The 14921-nt window shown below is 47.8% G+C and overlaps 5 protein-coding genes across 5 annotated transcripts; 2 read left to right on the plus strand and 3 right to left on the minus strand.

Moving 5' to 3' along the window:
* Positions 1–745: 745 nt before the first annotated feature.
* Positions 746–3459, minus strand: FSUBG_11074 (gamma-glutamylputrescine oxidoreductase; the record flags this gene model as incomplete). Its single annotated transcript, XM_036675718.1, has 4 exons — positions 746–2168; positions 2216–2342; positions 2400–2429; positions 2478–3459. The coding sequence occupies 4 exons, from the start codon at positions 3457–3459 to the stop codon at positions 746–748; spliced, it is 2562 nt and encodes an 853-aa protein (XP_036533419.1).
* Positions 3460–4016: 557 nt separating this feature from the next.
* On the minus strand, positions 4017–5297 carry FSUBG_11075 (uncharacterized protein; the record flags this gene model as incomplete). Its single annotated transcript, XM_036675719.1, has 4 exons — positions 4017–4282; positions 4337–4777; positions 4953–5082; positions 5136–5297. The coding sequence occupies 4 exons, from the start codon at positions 5295–5297 to the stop codon at positions 4017–4019; spliced, it is 999 nt and encodes a 332-aa protein (XP_036533420.1).
* Positions 5298–6703: 1406 nt separating this feature from the next.
* Positions 6704–7031, minus strand: FSUBG_11076 (general amino acid permease; the record flags this gene model as incomplete). The annotated part of the gene is made up of 2 exons (XM_036675720.1): positions 6704–6961; positions 7023–7031. 2 exons carry the CDS (start codon positions 7029–7031, stop codon positions 6704–6706), a joined length of 267 nt encoding a protein of 88 aa, XP_036533421.1.
* Positions 7032–9098: 2067 nt separating this feature from the next.
* On the plus strand, positions 9099–9731 carry FSUBG_11077 (prenyl cysteine carboxyl methyltransferase; the record flags this gene model as incomplete). Its single annotated transcript, XM_036675721.1, has 1 exon — positions 9099–9731. The coding sequence occupies one exon, from the start codon at positions 9099–9101 to the stop codon at positions 9729–9731; it is 633 nt and encodes a 210-aa protein (XP_036533422.1).
* A 588-nt stretch (positions 9732–10319) lies between these two features.
* FSUBG_11078 (uncharacterized protein) lies at positions 10320–14554 on the plus strand (the record flags this gene model as incomplete). Its single annotated transcript, XM_036675722.1, has 5 exons — positions 10320–12371; positions 12422–12968; positions 13018–13184; positions 13237–13422; positions 13469–14554. The coding sequence occupies 5 exons, from the start codon at positions 10320–10322 to the stop codon at positions 14552–14554; spliced, it is 4038 nt and encodes a 1345-aa protein (XP_036533423.1).
* Positions 14555–14921: the final 367 nt, after the last annotated feature.

Here is a 14921-nt window from a genome sequence, read left to right on the forward strand (position 1 = left end):
AGTAATAGCTATACTTATATACCTTTACTAATAAAAACTAAGCTTTAAAAATAAGGCTTTTTTTAAAACTAAAAAGGTAAAAAAGTTATTAAGATTTTATTATAATTTAAATATATAGCTTTATAAAGCCTTGTTTTTAGTAAGTTATTACCTGGCCTACCTGTAAAATAGCCTATTATAGCTAGCTTAGTATATCCTTTTACTTCTTATAGAGGTTAGCTAGGGGAAGCCTAGTAGGATATTAAATAATATAACAATAACAACAATAACAATAACATCTTTTACCTAAATCTTTAACAGAGTAACAGTTGCGTTAAATAGTCTAGATACAGTAGATTGTTAACTTTAAATTTTCTTAGCAGTCGCGCAAGCCTGCTTGGCTAGCCATTGGCCAAGTTGAATATAATAAATCCTTTGGCATAACGCATCTTTGTAATTTGAGCCCAGGTACGACGTGTACGCAAATTGAGGCGTTTATTTTTGCAACTCTTCGCGTTTTTCGAAACAGAAGAACGGAGAAACGCTTTATATCATCTCGATCCTCGATAGACAAATCAGACCATGAAACACTAAACATGTATTTCGAAATGTCTCGTCGAAGAATGCGATTCAAATCTCTCCAACTGTCAGTCTAAATCCAATGATTAGATTAGATATCATGGAAATATTGACACACGCTCCATACTCCCTTATCGCCCCCTACCATATCACACAAATCTTAACTTGTCTAGCCACCACACCGGGACTAATGACCCCGAAGATCTGCTTTGCATTTCTCCCATGTATTGCTTATGCCAGGAGGCGACAACAATCGCCATGTAAGGACAACAGTCTCCAACTCTTGTATAATGGTAGTTCGTTCCTCCTCCCTAATAACTTTCAACGTTCGTATAAGATAACTTCGTTTCTCCCATAATGCGTGATAGTCGCTTTCAAATACCGCAGCACTAGCGACTGTATCAAGCCTCTCCTTTTTCAGATCTAACCTTTTATCCAGTGCCTTCTCTTCTAGATCATTGCATGTGAGGAGAAAGATCAAATCCCGATAGATGGCACGAAAAGCATACTTGAAGATGTCGAGGGTATTCGTACGACTCCACATATTTGCACCAAAAGCATTCTGAAATATGCGAAAGGGGGTAAGCATGTGATAGGCATGACTGGAAACTCGTGTTGATGTGTACGAGTGGCCGTTGGTCTTAAGAAAAGATGACCCGTCTATTGCAAGGACGGCCATGCACAGGAAGTGTTCTATTGTGTCTTCTCTGATGAGCCATTCACGCATCACGAGCTGTATCAGTCGATGCATAGCAATGCTGTTGTCTTCTCCACTCGACACGAAGGAGAAGGCTTTGAGAAGCCCAATAGCCCTAAGACGCTCCAAAGTCTTTTCCTGGCCATAAAAGAGCGATACATAACTGACCAAGAAGTCCTCGGGTATATGCTGATGATCGAACATAGACATGATTGATAGTAAGTCGCTTGCTAATTTATTCTGGCGTCTGATTTGTTGAAATGAAATTGCCCAAGTTTTGGTAACAGTTCGAAGTGAGTCTGGATACCTGCCATCTGTCTCGAAGTCCTCATCGAGAAGTTCTATCATGTTCTTATCTGTCTCTAGAAGGCTCAGGTACTCGCTGATAGAGATATCGTTCTCTTTAATGAATGAAGCGGCTTGCACAAGTATCAAAGGAAGATATTCTAGCTTCGACGCCAATGTGGATAGATCATTAACGTGGGGCCTCAAGAACCCTAGATGCCCACCAAGGAGTTCATGTGCTTCGCTCTCGGTCATGCGCGGAATCTCGATGAAGCACCGGCCTTTAGTAACTCGGACAGCTACCTGCCGATTTCTTGTCGTGACGAGTAGCTTACCTTGAGGGCAAGTTGGGAGATACCGACTCAGACCACCAGCACCATAGAAAAGGTTCATATCATCGGCATTGTCGACAATCATGAGCCACGGTTTTTGATGCTCGGCTTCTAACCATTGCTTCACCAATTCAAGATCACTCAAGCCACCACCGCGAGGGATCTCGAATTGTTGCATGATCATGGCATATGACTGCTTCATGCGCTCTTCATTACTTGCATAAACCCAAAAGACTGACAAATCTGGATTTTGAGCATGTGTCTCGTGCGCGTATGCCAGGGCGATCTGTGTTTTTCTGAAAGCTTAGTTGTTGTCTTCCGTACATGATGTAGGTTAACTTACCCTGCCCCTCCTAAACCAAAGAGAGCTGCGACCTCATCAGAATTTTCGAAGCATAATTCTTGACGGAGGCTCGCGAGAATGTTCTCTCGGCCAACAAAGTCTCTATTTGGCGGGAAAGGGACCAAGACTATCGAATTGAATGTTAACTGTATCATCATAATTCAGTAAATGCATGAATACCTACAACGCGATATGTTTATCTTCCCTGCTGAATCTATTTCATGGTCAGCATGTTTAAGTAAGCCGCAGACGAGTTACCGACCATGACTGGTTGGAACCACCCACTGGCGCAGTATAGCTTTAGTACAAGCAGCGGCAGTCGCTGCAGCGTAGTTCTGGGTAGCTTTAGCCTTATGGCTGTCGGCATAATCACACGCGCCCTTGATAACTAAACATGGTAGGCTGTCCCAAACGCCAGCACTCTCCATCTCGAACGCAATGACACCAAGCTTTCTTGCGATATCGTCGCGATCCTCACCAGACTTCATGACAGTATCGCCGGAGGCAATCCTTCCAAAATGTACTTTAGGCTCTGGCACGTCCTGTCTTAGCCGCTCCCGCGGCACAAGCTTTCCGTTGCAACCGCACTTGACACACGACATGTCTTTGTCGACATGACGATAGGTTGCCTCGTACAAGCGATCTGTCCCGGGTTCGGGGTAATGCGCTGCCAGCTCTAGATCTTGCTGCAGGAGTGTGAGGAAACTCCTCATGTCGGACTCAAATGCTCTTCGTGCTCGGAGGCCCTTCAGCTTCGATAGCAGGGAGCGAACCTCAACGTTTGGTCTCCCAAGAGCCTCTTCATTGGTGTTTTTGAACTCAAAGCTACCAGGGTGTTGTCGTCCCAAGTCGTATTGGACAACGCTTTGGCTGACAATCACATCTCCTAGAATGATTTCATGGTGTGCATCTCGAGGCCCGGTGGTGAAGGGGATTACTCCACAGATTCCAACCACGATGGCCAATTTGACATGGGGGAAGCTCACGCGACAATGGGTCGCGACAGAAGCTCCGTTGGCCTTTCCTGCTTCGGGCATGTAGGCGAGTACGACATTATGATGGCCAATGCGCCCTGTCGAGTAGGAATTGGGGTCGCCAGGGGCTTTGCTGTAGACATGACAGTCCCAGTGTTCATCAAATAGGGCTTCTATCGCATCAGATTCGAGGGAGAGGGCGCAGATAATAGCAAGCGGAAAGTCTGCTCGTGAGACGGGACGTTGCGGTTTGCCAATTGCAGCCGACATTTAAACTCTTTGTTGGAGGCGAGACAGTGATGGGGAATCGGAATGCTGATAATACTGGACACGGGGTTTTGATGCAACAAACGCGTGAACAGACAGCAATGCTCCAGCTATCCAAGCTTCGTAGTAATTGATGAACAAAGATAAATTAATTGTGAGGATTGAAAACAGGGCTGAAAAGGGGGAAGTCTGCCTTATTCTGACGGCGTCCTTCGGCGAACTACACGTGACTTGACGAGCAGGGAATAAACAACCAACCGACCAACCAAAATGCAAAAGGCCAGGCTCCAAGGCTGACAACTCACAATAATGTGATTGCTCATAATAGCTACAGGGTGTGTCCTTGCCCGGGTTTGATTGAGTTTTGATGTGTCCCATGCTCACAGCCTCAGTTGGAAGTGTTGAGGTCACCATAAACCAAATGGTAACAGCAATAGACATCCCATGGTAAAAGAGATGATGTGTTACATTGTTAATGACATTTGAATCGATTAACGCAAGAAGAACTTGGAAACTTTATAATGAAGCTTGGCCCAATCCCCAGCCTTGGGCCGAACTCATTATAGTTTTGAAGGACTGAGAACCGAACCATACAACTCCAGCACTCTGTCTCTCGGGTCTTCTAAGCGGGCCTGCGTTTCTTCAAATAATCGGGGCAAACCAGTCCCTTTGAATGAAGCGCCTGTGAGGAGAAACTTGGCCATAGCTTGTCCGCACAGGTAGATTTGCGGCATACCATGGCCAGTGAAGCCTCCCATGATAAACATGTCTGGTCGGCCGGGTATAGGCCCTACTCGAGGGAGCCGGTGGGAAGAATACCCCATGACTGTTTTGATGTCAGCGTCCTTCAGTATTAATGTTATGAGATTATAGGGCTTACTTCCAGTCCAAATGTCGTCAACATACGCCCCACTATCCTCCCATCCATGGAAATGCCTCTGCATGTAGCCATCGAAGTAGGATCGCGCCTCATCAATGACTTGAGTGTCATCAACGTTGCCATACCATGAGTCAACTAATCTGATATACGCATCTCGTGCTCCGCCAACTATGATACTTCCATCTAGCCGAGGGATCAAGTAGTCAAAGTTCCAGTCTGAGAATCGAAGCGCGTAGGTATTAGTGAGCAGAGGATGTGGCCCCGGGGTTTTGATCCGACTGCATACGGCGCGATACGGAATGATCTTGCTTTTGTATTCGGGAAGCAGAGAACTTGTGTAGGCATTTGTTGCGAAAACAACCTTTCGCGCTCTGACTTCGCCGCTGCTGGTACGTAAGATATATTGACCAGTGGCATCTTGAGTCTCGAAAACATAAAGAACTGGAGTGTTGGTTTGCAAGTTGATTCCTTGGCTGATTGCTTTAGAAGACATATGATGAATGAGTTAATAGAGCCAAAGGTGTCCTGCTGTGTATGTAAAACACCCCTTTGCGCCCTTAACACCAGACATCTGAAGACATGGCGTTAGTATCGAGAAGAAAAAGATATGACGTACTGACCATTTCTGCATCCTTCTCCTTAACGCTGAGCGTATCCTTGGTCCTTTCGAGTCCAGCAGCAATAAGCTTATCATAGCCTTCCTTGATGCGACGCTGATGGCCAGTGGAGAGTTGCACGTCGACCGCCTCGTAAGCACAAAGTCACAATCAACTTTGTTTTGTTGGATGTAATCAGTAACATCTTCAACATTTGCAGCCTCGAAGGATGCAACCTCTGCGGCGGCTTCTATCCCATACTCAGACGCGTACGCAGAAATCGCGTTATATGAGTCTGGCTTGAGGTGACCACCTTCAATTGTCAGTGCTAGCGTAAGAGTCTCATGGGCTTTATGGCCCACCATTTCGTCCAGTTGCACCCGAACATAACTGTCGAGCTTCGAGAACAAGAATTGAGGGCCTATTCTCAGATGAAGTTGTTGCCAGGATATGGGTGAGAATTGCTGCTGCAGAGTATCCGGCACCAATTAGGCAATGTCAACACCCGTGGGGAGCTCCGCAGTCGACCGATGGCCATCGAGATCGCCTGTTTCGGTTCTCCAAAAAGAAGACATCCCTTCTGGCGGAGTAAAAGAAGCTGAGCACATTGTGCTAGAGACATAACAGAGGCGGTCAGGATATGGAAAGAAAGCCAGGGCAATGCAAGATAACACAACAATGGTCGTTTCTGCACGGGTGCTATTAGGACAGTTTGTATGCGATCGGACAAGACTTCGAGTACCTGATGCTACTCTACGGAGTACAGAGTACGCTTTGCCGTTATCATAAGACTGATAAGGATGGGTCTACCGTTATCGCACCCCAAGCCTCAATCTTTGCTGCTTTCGGTAGCTGTCGCAAAATTGCCTGTTTGATACTAGCGCAGACATCCAGGGTGCACTGTTACAAACTTGCCTGATCTGGAAAGCAACTTGCTGAGGCGTGGAGTTGGAGTACGTATGCTGAAAGAGGCAGGAGCATATCGTGATATAATCTCACTAAGTGATACTGCCAATAATCCTGCGATCGTATCCTAAAGAACAAAGCAATCAGGAGTAGTGAGCTTTATCAGCAACTTACCGCTATGAGGGAGTCACTTATAACCAACCTTTGGGCCTATTCATCAACAATGAATGGCGCCGATCAAAGGCAGAGGGATTCATATCGGTCGTGAGTCCAATGTAAGTTTTGTTCGTAAATATTGGAAATGTATCATAGACCAATCAAGTTCTGTGTGGTGAGATAAGCCCTCTGTGATAACGTTGAGAGGTCAAAAGTGACTCCAGCCTCAACGGTCCTCGTTGTGAACTTTAGTTTGTGTAAACTCTATCAACGTCTCACGGGGAGTGACTAAGGCCACCATTAAGGCTTCAGGAAACGGGAGATCTTCCATCTTTTGGCTTCGCGTATAGATTATATGCCTTGTCGAATGATCAATTTGTTAAGTTAAAGTTACGATGTAGCCAATTTTCTCATGAGCATATTCTGTTATCTTGGGTGGCTGGCCGCTCCAACAGTAATATCTTCGAACTTTAATAGTAGATAATTACCACCTCTCTCAATAGGGCATGATTTCTGATCGAAGAATGTACAATTCGGAAGCTAAATAATTCCATGGAATTGTAACGTGATTATGATGAGCCACAAACCAGATCTAGCTGAAAGGATATGAGGGAAAGGATAGACAATTACAACCAAGCACCTCATAGTAATAAAAAACAGTCAAGTTCTGCACATGCTGATTTACCTGTGATCACATACACCAGGGCCATTAGCCGCCCCAGAACCGAGCCCAAGTTCTGACGACAACATGTTCCTTGGCCAGCGCATCCCTCTCAGCTTCATCACCAAATCCCTCCTCCCAGAAGCAACACTCCTCATCCACAGCCTGCTTCTTGCCATCGGCAAAGATATCCACAGTAGCAGGAATCATAAACTGGGTTCGCTTGAAGACCTTCCAAAAAATGAACATAAAGAAGAACCACGTAAGACCAAAATAACTTGTAATAAAGCCCTTCAGTGACCACGGCTGGAAGATGTCAAATCCAATAAAGATGGATATTGAGCCTCCAATGAAGAGACATAGGTACGGCGTCCATGATGCACACCTAAATGATATCTCTCTTTGGCCAAATTGCCGGGATCGTGCCAACTCGCAGTGTGGCAAAGGAGAACCGTTGCCAGTAGTCTTGCTTCAGCATACTCTGTAGCGCTTGATTTGTCCTCGTCCAAGCATTGAAGAGCTTTCAAGCGTTCTTGAATTGCAGTGGTGGATAATTCGGGAAAGACACTTGTTAGACAAGCGGCTGACATGCTTTGCATCGTGTGATAAAGGACCTTTGAGGATTGCCATGAGTTTTCTGCTACTACTCGCATCAGGTTCGATTGACTATCCCAGGCGCAGTAAAGTGGTATGACTTCTGGTATAAAGAAGTCGGAAATAGCTGTTGGAAGATTGCTCAGTTGTTGTAGTATTGCCAGTGATGAGTGGTGATCAGCAGTTCCGGTGTTGTGAGCCTCTGCAAGTAGAGTTGTTGTGTTCAGATCAGTCTGAGATTGTTGACCTTCATCGCGCAGCCAGCTCATAACAAATGGAATGATCCACCTCCGTTCCCTGATCTTTCCACTGCCCAGTCTTATCCAAACTCGGTGAACCATCTGTAAGAGCCGCATCGTCTGGCATAGTGATAGTTACCGAGGGGTCCAAATTTAGAAAAGGCCATTGTAAAACTGAAGGGTCCCCCCGAAGCCGAGGATGTCGGAGGCATTCAAAGCTGGGAATGGCATTGGGCTGGCATCTCCAAAGTGAGGGAATAGGAGCAAGGGATCCAATGTTGACGTTGTAATATCAACGGTTTCTCCCCCATTCATATGACTCGTTGAACTTGAGCATGACTGATTCCCTCTTCTCGTCCGAGGCTTTTAGCCAGCGCTGACAGACTTCTGTTGAAGTTGGTTCTTAGCAGACCATCGCAGGTGTAAAGCGTAGCCAGGGCACGATGAGCCTGAGTCCTCACATCGTTTACACCCCGGCCTCCTCTGGTCGCATTTCACCTGGCAGAAAGGTCAGTATTGTCAACAGGATCTTCGGTGAGCTCTACGGACTCTCTTCTCTTTACATCTTGAACAGCCATGACCAGATTTGGTGTAATTCGGTCGGCATGGAGTGTCCATTCTGAGCAACAGGATCCAATCACTCCATTCTCAGGTGCGACTTCGCAGTTGATTCGATTACCAGAGATACTGAATCGCCGTTATCGCCACAGAGAGGACAGGGGTGGGGTAAGATGCCTGAGATATCCGGCTAGTTTAGAGCCCTCTGGTGCTATCGCTAGTAAATCGGCCAGCAAGCTACTGGAGTGTAAGCGAATAACTTCATTTCGCGTTTTTGGCAATCATTATGGCTTGACTGGTATCGGGTTGAAGGAATAAAGAGGTATGAGCCACCTCTACATTGGTTATTGTGAGGCTTGGCAGATGAGGACCCAATACTCTATAGAACAACGCTTCACCTCAAGCTACAGACAGTTCGTTCTCGGATGCCTTCCCTGAGGCTCTAACGTGTAATTCGTTGGCCATGGAAGTTGAGGTACAGCAAACCTGTGTTAGATCTCCGGCTTCCATTGCAGTCAGGCACCGACATGGCGAGTAATCCCCCAACCCATACAAATCTGTGCACAAAGTCTTTTGGAAACGTAAAGACGCAACTATTAGTCCTTTTATTCTTTGGCAATTCAACTGTCTAGCCATCAGTTTCGAGGTCAGTATTATGTAAAACCCCGAAGCTGAATGGTTGTGTTGGTTATCGGGATTATTAATCGTATTAGTAGAGTAATCATACGACTTTCAAGACGGTCAATCGGCAGCAAGTTTGCCGATCACTGTAATGAAATTTAGGAGGTATCTGAACCGTAGAAATAAGTACTAAGCGTCAGGACAATGCGTCATACGTTGTGCTTCAGTCCAACGTCGGGGGTTGTAACCGCCGACTGCCGATGCCGACCAATTTAAAAGACAGCGGTACTGAACAACCACCTGTGATGACAAGCCAGTAATCACATAGAACTTCATCTTCATCTAAATATACGTTTAGAAATCGTCAAACGATGGCAATATTCCACGAAGCTTCTTTCGCAGGGGCAGTTCTATTGTCCAGCCTCATCACCATGTCCTGCTTCAAGCCGCCCAACGAGATTCCACGCGACGGCTGGAAGCAAGACAGTCTCGGAACCTACGCCAGCCCAACAGCAGCGCGACTTCGGCGAATTCTTGCTGTCAGCGTTGGTGCTTTCCACGCCCTCATTTCCATGGGCTACGGTGATTCCAGTCTCGTATGTCCTCATCCTGAGAACTTGAACTCGGAGCTGTTCAGCTGGAATTCATACACACTGGCTTGTCTCTCGATGGTCATTCTCGTCGGCGGACCTCTTCGACTCACGGCCTTTGCTCAACTTGGAAAGAACTTCACTTTTCAACTTGGACCGCCGGATACTTTGATGAGGGATGGTATTTATCGGTATATTCAACATCCTGGGTACACAGGACAAATTGTGGTCTTGGTCGTCAACCTCGCCCTGTTCTTGCGATGGGACGGCGCATTCGGTTGCTGGATTCCTCGTGGCTTCCGATCGACAGTTAGCGGCTGGGGCCTTATCTTTTGCTTGGTTCTCGTATTTGGAATCTTGCGAAGGCTTATGATGAGAGTGAAGGATGAGGAGAAAATGTTGAAAGAGACATTTGGAGAGAAATGGGTTGCATGGAGTCGGGTTACCCCACGCTTCATCCCAGGCGTCTTCTAAGTGATTTGCTTTCCCGGGGACTAGTCTAAGCAAGGATCGAAGCGTGGTGTTGTGGCTCGGAATGAGAGTGTTATGCATGTCGGTCTGCCGTTCGCCTTTTTGGTAGCTTGTTTCTGCATCGCTGTCAAATGCGATAGCTCCATGTCTGCGCTGGAGGGAACGCGACCCAATAAAGAGAAACTTGAAAGTGACATAGAAACTCGGGTAGATATACTAGACCATAGTCAATTTGAAGCGTAATTTGATGATTGCGAATAGGGCCGAGCAGTCTGGTTACTCGTTACGGGCGCGCCATGTCAACTTCGACAGGGATGAGTCACGCAGCAGCAGGGCGCAACAGAAACGAAGTCAGCATGTTCAATGCCGGGTTTGTAATTGCTCCGAGCCCAATAGGCTTCAATCTATCCTAGCTATCAGTCCAATTGAGTTAGTTCAGCCTAACTGGGAAAACGAGGCATACTGACCGGCAATGTCGGCACGGAACGACATCGGTGGGGCAGCATGGTCTAAGTATGTATAAGTGCTCAGCTGAGATATTTGACTCACAGTGGGATTTTCCCGTCTGATCTTTCTGGAACCCGATTCAACATGGGTCGACTAACAAAATTTCTGTCCGACGCGGAGAAAGCAGTGAGGCAGGCTGGGAGAGATTTACAGCAACAGCAACAGCCAGCTGGGTACCAACCACCACAGCAGCAGCAACAACAGGCTCAGCAGCATCGCAACGCCCCCGGATATCCGGTGCAATACCAACAGCAGCCGCAGCAGCAGTATTATCAGAATTACCCTCCTCCACCAGTGCAACCCCAAGTGGAACTTCAGGGTTCGCCTGTAGCCCCGCCTCCGCAGCAGGTGCAGTATCAGCAACAACAATACCCTTATCAAGCTCAACAACCTCCCCAACAGCTGCCACCGAGCGGAGGTGCTCCAGTGTCTCAACATGTTGTAACTTCACCCGGCCAGGATGCCTCCAACAGAGGCCCCAGCACTCCGATGCCATTGGGAATTCAGCCGGTAACTGAATGTATCGACGTGCCATTCACACTACCAACCTACTGGTTTATCCACAGTTCCTACCCAGACTTTGTCATCTGCAGTCGTTGCTACGCAGACCGCATCCTCAACTCACAGTTCCGAGACACGTTCACGCCGGTATGGCACGATGACAGATTGGAACGACAATGTCTGTTCGGCACGCCCCGCGTCAAAGACTATCTTTGGCCAGCTGCTCTCTCGTCAATGAACCTCGATAACTTGGTGAGCTTCATGGCCATGAGGCCTGCTTTGGGACGTTGTCCAGAGGATCAGTCAGTCGAGGGACATGAATGGTACTACCCACCAGATCGGCCAGAGATGGCAATTTGCAAGCCTTGCTATGAAGACTACTTCAGACATACCTCGTTCGGCAACAGGTTTAGTACACATAAGCCTCAGGGCGCTGCAAGTTGTGACCATAGCGTTTGGTACATCCGCCGTATGCTCAAGCTCTATTCACCCAACAACAACTGGACGGCTTTCACCACGGGGTACTACAAGAGGCTGCAGCTTCCGCCGTGTCCCAAAGCACAACCTGTCGCAGGCCCAGAGAGGACTTGGTTTATGTCTTCAAGCGGCCCATCCAACTTCGCGGTCTGCGAAGCTTGCTATTGGGATTACTTTCACGAGTCTACGGAAAGTCAGTCGTTCCGCACAGTTCGTCTTGGACCCTCACAGGAGGCATCGTGTGACATGGGGCAGGCAAACATGCTGATCCCAATGATTCGGGCGGTTGATAAGGGCAACTATCCCAGATTCTGGAACACTCTGCAAAGTCTCTCGCAACACCCGCCTTGTAATCCTCAGGGCGCAAGAGGAATTCGCTGGTATACGCTTCCGAGTGATCCTCCGGAGTTCGAGGTTTGCGCGACGTGTATGGCGGGCACTGTGGCTAGCATGAACGTGACTCACTTCTTTAAAGTAAAGCAGTCTGTTGAACCGTCTGAGGCCCGGCTCTGCTCATTCAATCTGCCCGGGTTTCCTCGTGGAGTGCTTTTCTTGCAGAAGTTCGCTGAGGCAGCTTACATCAACGATTGGCGACCACTCAGCGAATTGGCAGTGGATCTCAGTACCGCTCCAGGGTGTCCCAAGATCAATCTTGAATTGTCGAAGAATCGTCGGTGGTGGGGATGGGATAATGCCCACATCTGTCAAGAATGTTATGTCGTCGTCGCGAAGGGCACGAAGCTGGAGAAACACTTCACCATGAAGGGAAACCAGGTCGCTGAGCCCCGACTCTGTGATCTCTACTCCCCTCGCATGAGGCAGCTCTATAAGAACGCCTGCAAGACTCAAGACCTAGCATCCTTCCTATCGTTCGCCCTTCAACGCCGCCAGATCTATCTCCGGACGGTCCCCGAGATGAATCGGATGCTAGCAGCTGCCAAACACGCTCTTGGTCAGGCTCAAACGCTTGGTCTTGCAGCTGTGACGTTTAGCGCAGCAGGAAACCTGAATGCAACGAACTTTTATTATGACCATACGGTTGGAAACTCGACGGTTGGGCATGGGTATCAGAATGAGCAGTTGTTGCAGGCGGCGATGGCGGATCATTCGATGCAGCAGGTCGGGGCTGCTGCGACGGGTCCAGCGGCCGTGGCTAGGGTTGGAGCTTTGGAAAGGATGTGGAAGCAGGTTGAATAGAAGTATTTCAGTGTGTTAGAAATGCCCAGATTGAGGTGAATTGGTTTGCTGAAGGCAATCGTGGAATTGCACGTGATCTCGTTAGGCATCGATCCATCTCTCATCTCAAGACAAACCAACAATTACCAATATACTATGGCCTTACGCAATCACTCTTTACTCACCCATTCCTTGATTACCCTACTGCTTTACAGTATCTAAACATCTATGTTCTATGCGGTGATTATAAGCTCTCCGTCACAAATCTCAGCTTTCCTACGCGCAGCGACAATCCGCTGCTCATAAAGAGTGCCCCCGCACCTACCAACTGTGCAACGTTGAGCAACCCTCAATTCCTCATGAATTATATCACCGACCCTAAATGCCATGAGGCTTTCTCGATCATTGAAAATGAAAACCTACCACATCCTTCAGGGAAATTACTCACTTCTTTCATTACAGATGCGTTGGATCCTGGTCTGGCCGCAACTCATGTCCTCAGATACTGCCATCTGAGCCAACACCGTGAGGTTGAGCTTCGTGCCCTTGTTTCAGATTGGACGTTCATCATAGAGTCTAGTGAGGATATCTGGTCACCAATGCAGCACCTTAGTCTAAATACTTTTAGTCACAAAGCACGGGACAACACCACCTGCCCCCGACAGTAGGACGAAAGCTCAAATCCTCAAAAGGGATGGAAATCGATGTTGCATCACAGGGAAGCCAGCAGGTTTTGGCGACCCGCTGGTAGTGATGCCTGTTGTTCTCGCGCCCTCCCGCTGGCTCGAAGCCGAGGTAACGAGATGGTCTTCTCACCGAGCTTGGCCATGGCTGACACGTTGACTAGCCGCGGGTCCATGAAATGCTTCGAGCCTTCTTCAGCCCTCCTTACCTCAATTGGTGGTTAGCTTATACAGAACGACTGAAGCGGGTCGATCCCATCGATGGTCATTGGCTTGTGCGCAGGTCAGCCGCCGAGGCTTACAGGAATGGGGTGGTGAAATTGCATCGGCTACAACCATCAATGATTGAGGTAAGTGATATCATTCTTCGGGCTCCCTCATACTAATTCATCTCAGTACAAAATTGGCTGGTGTCTAATTGGAACAGTAGAACCAGTACTCGATGTCGATGGCCAATATCCTCTTCTTGGAGACCACTCGCGATCAGGAATACGCAAGGTAGACGCACGATTCATCGGGACCCATGCTCGCTTGGCTTCGAGCATTCGATGGCTTGAGGTCAGGAAGCAAATCGCCGAAAACGAAACAGCGATAGCTCAGACAGGGATACAATCTTCAGCATCTAGACCAGGCTTGTTATCAACTGTATTCCAGATGTTCCGCACAATCCTCTGGCGAGCTTGGCTCATCACCCCCCAATTCATACGACTATCAACGTATAAAGTATTGCGAAAGATCGGACACAACCTTTATGGAGGTACCAGTTCCTTGGCAGTTAGCCGTTTGCCTTTCGGTCTTTACTTGAAGGCCACTAACGAAGGGGCTTTCAATGAATCTAATGCCCTCGATCTCGTTCATAAGTACACTTCCGTGCCAGTCCCTCGTGTACTGGATCTGGTAGCAGACTCACGAAACACGTATCTCTTGACGACAGGTCTTCGCGGTGATCCCCTCTCCAGAGCAATGGATATGCTTTCCGATCGAGACTGCCAGGAGTTGGTCGACCAAATGCAAAGCTTCATTTCCCAGATCCGAGCGATTCCCCCGGTCGGTCCCAAGAACCACATATCTAATACATTGGGCCAAGCATGTAGTGATCCAAGAATTCGAGATGGCAACCCTGTTGGTCCCTTCGAAGACGAAGCTTCTTTCAGTCAATATCTTCGCCACCCAGATGATCCCGCCCGGAGAGGTCATCAAATTGTGTTTACCCATGCTGACTTGAACCTGCGAAACATCCTTGTGGACAAAGTCACAAGACTAGACGGGACAAGGGGTTGGGCGATCTCGGGGATTGTAGATTGGGAAAACAGTGGATTTTACCCTGAGTACTGGGACTGTACAAAGGCTCAGTTTGAGGGGTTTAGATGGGATGGACGCTGGACCAGGGCTTTGGTAGAAATTTTCTGTCCATTTGGTGGTTATGGAAAAGAGATTGAACTTGAGAGGCGAAGCTGGAGTGAGGGTGATGGCGCATTTTGAGGCACTTTAGGCTCTTAGGGCGGAACTTAGATTATTTATCATAACATTGTATAAATTCGTGGAATCTTACCTCTTGAGGTCTGCGAGACGTCGGGGCCGTTCTGTGAACGTGAACTTGTGAAGGCGTAGATATAAAAGTACCTCGTTGCTTTGGTGTCGGCTCGTAGATCGTGTCTGTCTGGGGTGTAGAATCCAACTTCCTACAATCGCAACGCCAACAATCAGAACTCCAATTCACAGGCAATACAGACAAAGAGACTAAGTTCTGTCTGCTAGTTCAAGCTCCTAGCCATAAGTCTCAACTGCAAGTAACAAAACCCAACACTAATCCATTTTTCCGTCATAAATGCCACACAATGCAGGGAGG

This window comes from Fusarium subglutinans, assembly GCF_013396075.1.
Source record: "Fusarium subglutinans strain NRRL 66333 chromosome Unknown NRRL66333_c0000202, whole genome shotgun sequence".
NCBI lineage: Eukaryota > Fungi > Ascomycota > Sordariomycetes > Hypocreales > Nectriaceae > Fusarium > Fusarium subglutinans.